The sequence below is a fragment of the Micromys minutus genome, assembly GCF_963924665.1.
Source record: "Micromys minutus genome assembly, chromosome: 31".
Taxonomy (NCBI): Eukaryota; Metazoa; Chordata; class Mammalia; order Rodentia; family Muridae; genus Micromys; species Micromys minutus.
Genome location: NC_137966.1, coordinates 413,651 through 425,957, shown reverse-complemented (window position 1 = coordinate 425,957; position 12,307 = coordinate 413,651). Strand labels below are relative to the sequence as shown.

The 12,307-nt window shown below is 44.1% G+C and overlaps 1 protein-coding gene across 2 annotated transcripts in view; it reads left to right on the top strand.

The window, feature by feature from the left end:
- The window catches only part of ADAM19 (ADAM metallopeptidase domain 19), a gene marked incomplete at both ends in the record, with an annotated part of 83,281 nt that overhangs the window by 26,419 nt on the left and 44,555 nt on the right, over positions 1-12,307 (top strand). For both annotated transcript variants that reach the window (XM_080942173.1, XM_080942172.1), the window contains one exon: positions 10,049-10,127. In XM_080942173.1, the coding sequence (XP_080798299.1) occupies positions 10,049-10,127 (79 nt within the window). The remainder of the gene's footprint in view (positions 1-10,048; positions 10,128-12,307) is intronic.

Here is a 12,307-nt window from a genome sequence, read left to right as displayed (position 1 = left end):
GAGCAAGGTGAGCTGCTGGAGTAGAGGAAAGCAGAAGGTACTATTGGGAGAACTGACCCTGATCAAGGTCTTAGGGACTTCTTAGAACAATAGAGTGGAGAAGGGGTGTGGTTTGGCCTGCTCATGATGGTTAAATGTGTGTGTATCATAGTCCTTGTAAGAGAAACAAAGACCCAAAGGCTTGGTGGAAGATACAAAGAAATTATTCTCTGTGGTTAGGACAGAGCAGAGGAAGGAAATGAAGACAGGCTCAGGGGTGGGTGTGGGGAACACATTGGGATGATTTCCCGAAGGGCCTTGTCAAAGTTTATTTTGAGAGCAATGGGAGGTGGTAGAAGAGGCAGATAGGACAGACACTCGAAGTACACTTTAGTCTGAAATGGGGATAAGGTGACCCCTATGGAGAGAGGATGGATTGCTGATTTGTAAGATGGAGTTGTGGAGATGGGGAAATAGGGAAGAAAGAGCAGGTTGCCGGACACAAGGACTTTACTGTGATTTTTTTCCATGAGTAATGAATGAGAGAGACATCGGTGTCAAGTCCCAGGATTTGTCCTTAACTTTCAGTGGGACCTGGAACAGGCCAGTTCCTTATTCAGATCTTGGTTTCTCTTATTTGATGAAGTGATAACTGTCTTCATTCTGACAGTCACCACCTCTGTGGGATCATAGGGAGATCTGCTAAGGAAATTGCTGCAAAAACCCAATCTGTGTCTTCATCGCCCACACTTGCCTCCCCTAGTTCCTCCTGTCTCACCTGAATTTTGGTGTTCATGTGTGTGTGTCTGAGTGTATTCATGGGGGAAGCATGGGATTCCCCTGCAGAGAGGGCAGAGGTTGGTATCTGTTGTCTTTCTAGCTTACTGCCTCCCTGCTTCTAAAGATAAGGTCTTATCAAGTTGGGAGCTTGCCAGTTGTCTGGACTGTCTGGTGAGCAAGCCCCCTGGGCATCCTCTCTCCTTGTCTTTCAGTGGATGATGATGGGATCTGAACTCAGGCCCTTAATGCTCACACAGCAAGCTCATTACCTGCTTTGCTGTCTCCCCAGCCCTTACTTTTCCATAATTCTAAGTACTTCATTTCTCAGTGCTCTGCCTCTGCCTATCCAGCAGTAGAGACTACACTTGGGAGCCTTGCTGGGGGTTGGGGGTGGTGTGTCTCATATCCACTTTTGTGGCAAACAATAATACCTTTGAGTGGGTGAAACTTAGCTAGACACTCCTCAGCTTTGTGACTAAGCTGGGGAGGAGGAGAGCTGGGTCTTTCTGGGTCTCTATGATTTAAGGGCTTAAGGCTCTTTTCTAGTCTCTTCCATAGCTTCCATGTGTCTCCATGGATTTCCTCCCCTCCCCCAGTGGTAGTGTGTTTGGAGAAAACTGGCAGGGACCTCATATTCTCCTCTTGCATCAGCCTCCCTTGGGAGAGGTCCAGATGGACCAAGCGGCTATAATGGCTACATTATATCAGACATAGTTTCTTTCTTTCTTTCTTTTTCTTTCTTTCTTTCTTTCTTTCTTTCTTTCTTTCTTTCTTTCTTTCTTTCTTTCTTTTTTTTTTGTTTCATCAAAACCTTTTTGGAGAAGGGAATTCTTGGAAAAAGAATTCCTTTAGAGAGACACTGAATCATAAAGGAAAGAGTGATCTAAGCTGGGGTGGGCCAACAGGGGCCCTGTTTCTGGAAACTCTTTATTGCTTGCCTTAACCAAATTCTAGATTTAGGGCTCACACAAAGGTCAGACTAGATTCTTAGATATGTAATATAACAATGTGGTTGGGAAGAGTGGAGTGAGAGACTCTCAGGTCCCGGTGTTTAGGCCAGCCTTGCCTTCAGCACACATACACAAATAACAGCAGCCATACAGTCACACACATACACTCAAATGCAGGAATACACATATGGATATATGCATTCTTCCCTCATAGTTTTATACATAGAGGGAACTGGAAGTTGGCTTTCATACCAGTTCTAAAAAGAAGGAAGGTGGGTTGTGAAATGTTGCCTGAGTTCTGGGGACTTTCTGGTAAAACCTGACTTTACGTGAACTGTCAGCTCCTCCCCAATGGCTGAGGTCCCTAACTCAACTGTTTCAGTACTTTCATGGATCACTTCCTCTGATCTTCATCCTGGGATAGAGGCAGGTCCCCATAGGGTAGGAATGATACCTGCCTTTGAGGGCTAAGTCTCAATAATCCTCTAGCACAGTGTCTGACATATGACTGACCTTTGTCAATATTTGTGGTGTGAGCTGGGTTGCAGGAATAGGTCCTAGAGCCAAGCACTTAAACTAAGTGATAAAATCAGGATGTGAGGAACCCAGGCTTTCTACAGCCTCTAATACACACTAGGAATGGGGTTGGATGAACACCCTTCCTCTGCCAACTCCTGACTTAGCTGCCCCCAGGATTTCACATACTCTTGTGTACTGAGACTTCTGGGTTTGGAAACAGTTGAGAACTTTCATAACAATAGGTTTCTTTAACTCTTCATATTCCTTATCTGTAAAGGGGAAAGATTGGGCAGAGAGGGTAGGACATAAAGATCACTTGGTTATGGTAGATGCCTTATGTACTAGTTCTATCTCTAGCAAAGGTCTGTAGAGAGGGCTCCTGTGACATATGCTCAGTTTGGACAGGATCCGGGGATGTTAGGCCCTTTGGGACCTGCTGCCGTGTGGCCTCCGATGTACATGTGGTAGTCTCTTGGAGACTGCTTTCTTTCACTCCCCAAGGCTCGTTCTTAAAGCCTCTCTTCATGGTATGGCAGCCTACTCCTCCCTCCGTGACTCGCACACCCTCTTACTTCCACCTCCCCCCCACACCCTAGGACTCCCCTCCAGGCCTGTGGCTTCAGCTAATCTGATGAACAGTTACTGTGATTACTTAACAACTACAGTTATTATACAGGTTGCTACTGGGAAATATTTTTTGCTCTTTAAATTTTGGTATTTCTGAGAAAATGTAATTTCCTGGAACCACTCTTTACCAATAAATGTCCAGGACGGGCTATGTAAGACATCATTAAAAAAAAAAAAAAAAGACAAAATCTTATCAGTGAGCTATTTCCTGGGCCCCTCAGGTCTCTTGCCCCTAAGCTTGCCTGATCCCAGAGACATATGCCCTGTTTGTACACAGTCAGGAGAGAGACTTGGAGAGGATTAAATAATGATCCTGCTGGCTAAAGGATAAACCCTGCTTATCTATAACAGAAAAACAACACCCAAGACCAGGAGCTATTGGGAGGGAAGTGAAGTCTTTGGAAACCAGAGATACCATGGGAAACTGCTGGTGCAGGGGAGTGCTGCTGTAATGCCTTGTTTAGAGGTGTTCTTAACAGGAGGCTAAAGACAACATAACCCATAATTTTGGCTTCTTGAGAGCTGGGCTGATAGGTGGTACCATCTTCTTAGCGTTGCTTTGGAAGTTGGTCCCCTAGACAAGAGGGGCCTCACTTGATTGCTCAAACGGGAGAAGGGCTCAGCTCTTTACTATAGGAGCAACTTTCAGCCCCCAGGATCTTCTGCACCCTCACAAAGGAATGTTGGTGTGCTGGTGAGCTCCTGGAATTATCAGTGCCTTATTTGGCAATGGGGCTTTTGCAGATCTGTTTCCGTTCCTTTAGAGTCAGAGGTAGACCAAGCAAAGTGCAGGCTGATTTGGAAAACTTGGTTCTCTTTTCCTCCTTACAGTTCCCCTGTTGGAGAACCAACATAAAGAAAAATTATACGTTGATTTATTTATTTATTTTTATTCTGCCCAAAATGTGATCTATAGCACAGGCCATTTCATTAAAGTGACACAATCTGCTCTTCAGCAATGCTTCTGTCCTGGGGAGTCCTAGGCGCACCATTTACATTTAATGGAAACCTGGGGTTATTGTTTTTTCTACTGAATGGAAATATTTGCAATTATCTAGTCTTTTACTAAAACCTTTACACATGAACGTCTGATTGTACAGGGCTGTGTATTATTTACTGTGAATAGTACCCCGAAGCCAGGGCACTTTGATGGTGTCTAAAGAGACTTCAGTAGGCTTTCTCAAGTCTGAGTCTCTACAGAGTTTCTCTTCTCCCCCACAGTTCTTGTGTAAGGTTAGAATAAACCATAGCCATCCTTGACTTGTTTCATGGAAGGACAGTCCAGTGCAGCTGGCACTTAATCCAAAGCCTTTTGGGTGTATACAAGGTGTGTGTTATCAGAAGCCTTCTGGTCACATAGTTATATATTATACAGCTGGTGCTGTATTTTTAGACAATGTCTCAGTGCAGTGTGAAGACCAGGGACAGCCCTGGATCCTTTAGTCTCGTTGTTAGATTATTTTTTTAAAAACTCACGTATAAAGCAGTACCTATTTCTAGGTTGTTTTGAGAGTTTGTGGAGAGGTGACTAGAAGGCTAGGGAGGGAACTCAGAAGGTTAAAACACTGAAACAAACTTAACAGAGCTGGACAATTCCCAGAGTCCAAAAAAAAGCATCACCTGGAAAAAAAAATATGACACAGATTTCTTACTAGTTCCTTAGAGAATAAAATTCTCAATGAGGCCAGATGGGTTCTGGGGCTTTGTATTTTCTTTTTCAAAGCCTTTCCTGGTGTTGTAGAGTGATTGGGCCAGACTCCATGACCTTAAGAGTGTGAGGAAAAAATAAAAGGCAGCCATATGACTATCCCGGACAGGGTGAGGACCCACCTCCCAACCACTCCCCAACCCCCCTACCCTCCCCTTACCCCAGTCCCAGGTCAAAAAATAGTGTGAATCTAGTCTTTGACTCCATGTGTATAGACACTTGGATACTCTCAGGACTGGACACACCAAGGGAGGGACAGTAGAAAAAAATAGCTTGGGAAGAAGCAGAGAAGCTTTTGTTCATGCCAGGCACATAGGAAGAGGGTATTTTTCAAAGTAGTTTGAAAACCATCTTTGTATCAGTTTGCCTATCTGATGCTGGGGGGATGTGGTGAGCAGAGCACCAAGATGCTGTGTAGAATTAGCTAGGTTTCTGCTCTTCCCTCCAGAGAGGGGTTTTTAGCCAAGAGAACCATCAGATACTTCTGTCAACAAATAGTTCTGCAACAGTAGTGAAAACAGTTCTGCAGGTAGTGGTGGTGGGTTTTTGAAGGCCACAAGCCTTAGGAAAAGCTCACCAGAACTGTATGCAAGCTATGATGAGCTTTGGGGCTTGACTGGTCTAGTGGTTCCAAGTTGCCATGGGGGAGAATGTCTGGGAGGGATGGTGACGTGGGTGGGATGGGATGAAGCTTAGTTTCTTAGATTGGCTTCAGAAGAGGCAGGTGTTGATCTTATTAAAAGATTTATTATTTTTCTTTGTGTGTCTAAGTATAATCTGGTGCCTACAGAGGCCAGAACAGTGTCTGGTCCAGTAGAACTGGAGTAACAGACAGTTATGAGCCACCATGTGGATGCTGGGAACTTGACCTGGGTCTTTTATAAGAGCAGCAAGAGATTTGAAACACGGAACCTTCTCTCTAGCCCCCAGGATTGAGGTTTTGTTTGGGGATTTTGGGTTTGGGTGACTAGGGTCTTGCCCCTAGGGCTGCAGAGTCAGCTGCTGTTATCACCACGAGGACTATGACACAGCAAAGCCTCTTCTATGACTGCCCATGATCTCCTTAGGGCAAAAGAACAGGACTGAAGATAAGGGAGTAGTGCAGAAAAGCTTTATCTATCAGAGTCAGTGGGGGAGGGTGGGAATCTTGGATAGGCTTTCCCTCTTCCTGGATCTCCACTCACAAATCATTTCCTGAAAACCCTAACGCATGCCAGTGGTAAGAGACAGCTTCCTGTCACCATGCTGAGCCAGCCTCCTATCAGAGAGATGAGAGAAAGATGTAGTTGGAGAAGGGACATCTGGCCACTCAGCATCCATGTATGTGGTCTCTTTTCTGGGAAGATGACAACAATTTTTGTCCTGAGCACAGCAGTGCCAGAATCCCCCAGCCTGGACACATGGGCATATTCAGCTTTCTCTTGGGAACAGTGGAGAGTCTTTTGAAAGTAGTGCTTTGTCCCTTTTGGTAAACTTGTACAGATGGTGATGAGACATCACCCCTTTGCTTCTAGGAGGGACCTTCCTGGCTCACATCCATAGCCCACCAGAGAAAAGGTTATTTAGCCCAGAATTCCTTACTTTACACTGTCTTGCTCCTGCCCTGTGCTTAGCTTTCCCTATCCAAGTGGCACGTAATAGGAAGCTCAGGACTTCATGTTTTCATCTCAGAGAGTCAGAGCATCAAAGTGCTTACTGGCTCACAAACTCGAGGCTGAATTCCAGCTCCAGCAGTGTTGTGGTTCCTTACAAGTGACCTGGCCCCTTGTCTACAAAATGGCAACAGGTAGGAATTCCTACCTCTAAGGAGTGCTGTTAAGGTGCAAATGCAGCATAGCCCACCGTTCAAGTGGGTGGGTAGTAAACTCATTGGCTTTCTCAGGTTTGCAGCAATCTAGAATGTAGTGAGGCAGGAAGGTGAGGGGGCTTGGATAGTCAGACCATGTACATGATTCTGAAGTTTTTTCAGAAACTTGTAGTTTAGGGTATTGGTTCTAGGCTTCTTTTTGAGTCAGGATTACGTGGGTTGAGGGTGGGGAAGTGCTGTTAAGACAAAAGGCTGAGCCCTAGCCTCTGGTTCTTTTTGTTACCTTAGGTCTGGGGTGTGGTCCCCTACTTTGCATTTTGCGTGTGTAGTATGATTGGGTACCTATTCCTGTGGTCGCTAGTGGTCAAAAGGTTGTTTTCTGTTGGTCTCCACCTTATGCTTTGAGACAGGACTTCTTACTGAGTCTTTAGCTTACTGATTTCTGTTAGACTGGCTGGCCCACACCCACAAATTCTAGGTATCCTCCTGTCTCTGCCTTCTTAGCATTGAGGTTAGCGAACATATGCTGCTTTCTAGGTCAGGCTTTTTTTCACTTGATTGCTGGGAATCAGGTCCTTGTTCTTACACAGGGAGTCTGTTAATGCCCGAACCACCTCTCCCACTCCTAACTTGCATTTTAAAACATATACTCTCTGATTTTTTTAGACAAGGTTTCTCTGTGTAGCCCTGGCTGTCCTGGAACTCACTGTGTTGGAACTCACCAGGTTGGCCTTAAACTCACAGAGATCCACCTCTCTGCCTCTGCCTCCTGAATGCTGAGATCAAAAGTGTACATCACCACAGCCCAGCTTAGATTCAGATCCTGTGAATAGGTTCTAGATACAGAGAGGTCATTTTTAACTCAGGGTGAGAGCTTTACAGAAAAGATGCAGTCAGAACTGGAGTGGGTAGTCTCAAGAACTCCCAGTCTCTGAAAGTTTCTCTTGTTGAATGGCTACTTGGAAGGTTCTTATACTAGATAGGAGGTTTATTTGTTCATTAATTCAGTCATTCACTTATTCAGGACAAATGTGCATTGCCTGATTTGGGAGCTAGGAGGAATTTATAAAGGCCACTGTGGTCCCTGCTTTCAAGGGAATATGTAGTCTGGTGAGAAATCTATTTGAGTTTTTAAAGCTTCTTTAAATGCAGAGGCTCCAAGAGTCCCTCGTTGATGAGGGCAAGCCCCCACATAAGCTGCAGAAGAGCTCTATCTTCTGAACATGTGTGCCTGAGAGCCTGTAAGTGTGTGGATATCTCAAAGGCTCAGTTTGGATTTCTCTCTTCGGCTCATCCCCCATCCTACACACTTTGGTTCATTTTAATGATGCTGCTGCCCACCAGATAGAATAAGTGATCCCCTTAAACCCTGAATAAGCTTAAAGTGTATTTACCTTAAGTGCATTTCCTGTGGGAAAATTTACATATCTTTACTGGCACCCAGGGTACATCATAACACTCCAACCTCTCAACCAGCAGTCCATTACTCAGTCTGTGAAAAGCGGCCCAGGAAATAGTTCCTAGGAATGAGCTAATTGCTTTTCCTCTCCTCTCTTAAGTGATATATGGGTGAATTAATAGCCAAGGAGAACTAGAGAGAGACATGGGTGAAATCCATTCATTTTTCTGGATTCTTCCATCCTAAACCTTGCTTGTTAAAAGCACTACTGAGGAGCTAGCGATGAGGCCCAATTGCTAAGAAAACACTGCCTAGCACCCATGAAGCCCTGGGCTTGACCCTTAGCACACTATAAAACCAGGCATGTTGCTATGTATCTCTACCTGCAATCCCAGTATTCGGGAGGTGGAGATGGGAGGACCAGAAGTTCAGGGCCCATTGTGGGCTACATGAGATCCTGTTTTTAAAAGTTAGAGTAACCATTAATTTCTACCCAGCTCCTTTCTACCATAATTGGGGTTCAGCTTACTCCCTGTATTATTAAGTTGTTTGATTCAGGAGGTCTGTTGCCCATGGGAAGAGGAGACTGAGGAGACTGAATGTAACCAGCTAGTGGCTGTAGAGGCAATAACGGTTACAGCTGGAATCAAAGCCTCTGTCTTTCACATCCCAGTCCATGTTCTAAGCCCCTGGTATGCTATGTTCTAATTCCCTCCCTAGTTAACTATATCTTCTGTTTAGTAAACTTCCTGGAAGACAGAAGCAGGCAAGTATGGGGCCTGTGCCCATTGGGAGACTTCCTGTTGAATTCCTTCAGACCTATGAATGACTCCTCTCTGAGTCTCTGGATACTTAGAGGACATGGACTAGGAGACACATTCTGCAAGTTGACAGCTGACCCAGAGTTTGTATGTGGCTGAGTGTTCCTCTGGGTTGGCTGGATTTTGTGTTTTTCTGGGTTTACATATTCCTGTTGGGTGGTTTCTCTCCAAGGCTGAATGTTAATTCTTGAGGCATCTGTTGTCTGACTGCATCCTGGGATGGGAAGAGTCCAGTCTAGACTTTGGAACCATATGCCTTCCTCTGGGAAATGGCTCCACTTCCCAAATCTAGCGTCTCTTCAGATTCCTCTCACTCTCCATTTGGCTTCAGCCTGTGTTTTCTTCTAAGAAGCAGTTTTGAATTAGGTTTTTCGTTTTCAGAATAAATATTTGATTAAGTTTTTTTTATTGCAGCAATATGTAACTTGCCTTGTGAACATCTGCCCTTCCCTGATATAGCCACTACTAACAATGGGCTCCTGCCTTGCCAGTTGTTTTCAATACCTGGGGTACACTGATTAGTTTTTTATTAAAACGGACTTGAGAATACATATATTTCTGAAATGTCCTTCAACTAAGTCCTTTTAGATTTTCATATATATATATATATACATATACATATATGTATGTATCTTTCTGTCAGTCTTGAATATCTGATGCTTTGTTCCATTAAAAATCAGAAATAACTTTGTTCCCTGACCTTGCCTTTCTGGAGATCAGTTCTGTTAGCTGAAGCACGTTTGGTTCTTTTATTTTTCGTTTTGCTTTTGGAGAAATTTTAAGAAGCTCGTTCTGTATCTCCTAGCTTTTGGTGGGGAATCCTTAACCTCAGCTTCAAAGGGTCTGTGACAAGAGAGGAACAGTATCTACATTTAGGAAAGGTAAAGAGTGTGTGGGATGATGTCAAGCAGAAGACCTGACCCACAGAGAGGATGAGCAGGTGGCATCAGCAGCTCTGTGAACAATGACTATGTCTGACATTTGCTCAGCTCTTACAGTGTCACCTACTTCATTGGCCATGCCTGAAACACAGGCCAGGGCCAGGTGTGGCCCATTGACTGACAACCCTATCCAAACCATTCAGCAGAGGTTATTCTCATAAAGAAAAAATGAGGCATCCATGCCAAAACTTAGCATATGCCATGCTGGAAGGAACAGTTGAACTTTACAATCAGGACCTCCGGAGATATTGCAACTGTGTTTGCAGTTTCTGGGTCTTTCTCAGGACCCAGAAAAACAAACCAAATGATTAATTTAGTATTATCTACTCCATCTAGGTAGAGTAACCAAAGACAGATTTCCCCCTGGATTTCTTTTGCTTCTTTAGTCCCTTAATGACCCCCACTTTCTTCTACTCAGAGTCACCTTTCTTGGTTCAGTTAAAGCCACTGAGCACCATCACCAGGAAGATAGAATCCACCAATAAAGTTTCAAATGTCTGCTCTTATTTTTTTTCAGGCACCTTTTTGCTCCAGCCTACACAGAAACCTGCTACACTGCAAGTGGCAATCCTCAAACCACCACACTGAAATCTGAGGTGAGTCATGTGGACACGTGTCCATCAGTAGCTGCCCTGGCTGGGTGGAAATAAATATGTGGTTCTTTCTTTGAAGGTCTTGCTTCCCTGACCAAGATCTAGGGCTCAAACAGAAGCAAACTTTTGTTTTTCTCATAGTTGCTCCCTGTCCTTTGCCAGTGAAAATGGAAAAGCAGAGAGAGGTGAAATGTTTGAGGGTAATTTGATTGAAATTAGTGTAAATCATTACAAAATACACATATTATTAGGCCTATGTTAATTATGCATATATTAAAAATCATTGAAAGGATTAATTTACTCATAATCCAGTCATCTCATCCAAGTAGATGTTGATTAATCTTTTTAAAAGAATGTAGGGTTTGCAGAGTTTTAATCACTGTGTATGCAAGTTTATATTAACATAATACAATACATAATATTAAAAATGATATAGCAGCATAATTATATCAGAGATCTGCCTGTCTCTGCCTCCTGAGTGCTGGAATTAAAGGTGTGAGCCACCATGGCCAGGCTCTATCAAGCTTTTTAAAAACTTGCTGTTGTCTTAATACTGGACATTACCCCCTCAGAATTGTTCTTATTAGGAAAGTTTAGCACATTGTCAAAGAGTCATCATTTTTGAAAATAGTTTTACATCTTAATTTATTTCACCATACCCTACAGGTGGACATCTAAGATAGTAAATCCGACCTGTTACATGATTTGTCTGCTCTTCCCTTGGAAATTTCTGTTAGAATTCGCAGGCTCAAAGTTGAGAAGCCCTGGACCTTAGCGAGACTTGTGAGGCTCTCGAGAAGAGTAAGAGAAGAGCATGAGTTGTGTTGTGTTTTGGCTTCTGGTGTGTGACATGGAGGACAGGAGAGGCTCCTCTTCAGATTCCACTATCAGTAACTGGAACTAGATCTCCAAGCAACCCGTTATCTAACAAGATAGCTATTAACAGTTATGGCTATAACAGATTAGCAGGCTGGCTTGTTTATCAGATGTTCTGTAACAGGGAAAAGTATAGATTGTTTACATGTGGAATCAACTAAGAAAGTGGTTCTCGACATAACTGCAGCAAAATGACAGGTATGAAATAGTATTGTAAATGATGTTATATCTGGGTCACTACAACATGAGGAACTGTACTGTATTACAGGGTCACAGCGTTGTAAAAGTTGAGAACCACTGCTCTAAGGGGTCTACAGCAGAATATATGGGCAACCCAAGGGGGAATGCTCTTGTGGGTTCTGGATGTGAAGGCAATGGGACTTTCCTGGGTGGGAAAGAAGTAGGAAGTGTGGTCAGTGACTGCAGCAGACTGGGCTGGATCAGGGAAACTGTCCAGCTCTGGCCCACATCTCCACAAAGCCCCTTGCTTTTCTCTTCTTAGAAAGCTCATCACTGATAACCATACAATTCTCAGAACCACCCTCCTCTGAGTTCAGCCCCTCCTACTTCCATACTCACTCAAGAATGGGTCTCAGGGCACAAGTTAAGGATGAGCTCATGCTTCCTGCTGTGAAAGCCCCCTGGAGTGGCCCCCTCAGCCTGAGAAGCTGTGGAATGCAATGACTTCATGGCTGATCCTGACTTGTTCTTTGTGCTCAAAGCTGTGCACCAAGCAGAGACATGTTAAGGGTCTTTCACAGAAACCCTCTGGAAGAGGATGTCCCCCGTCCCCTGAGTCCCCCTCCTTCCTGAAGGCCTCACTGGCTGAAGCACATCCTTACCAAACCCTGGGCCAAGATCATTGTTTTCTTCTCTCCACCACTGTTGGATTCTTGCAAAGTCCCCACCCAGGCCCAGGGGGCTCCCAGTCAGCCTTCTCGTTTGGAAACTAAGAAATCAAGCAGAATCAGGAATGGAGTAAATCATAGCCATTGGCCTAAATGCTGAGGACTGGGCCCTGCCACCAAACTAGGCAGGCATTCTGGGAATCTTATCATTTAGATAGACCTGTAGGTTACAGCCCTAATTTAGGTCAGGTTACTAGGGGAACAGGTTTGGGAATGTGTTCCAACAGCAAGACTTACAAGGTTTGGGATCTGAAGCCAGGGCTGCGGTCTTGGCTCTCACTAGCTGGATGACCTTAATCAACCCTTTGAACCATACTGAGTTTTTTTTTTGTTTTTTGTTTTTTTTTTTTTTTTAATCTCAAACATTAGATGAGCTGATCACCAAATCAGTGCTGTGGA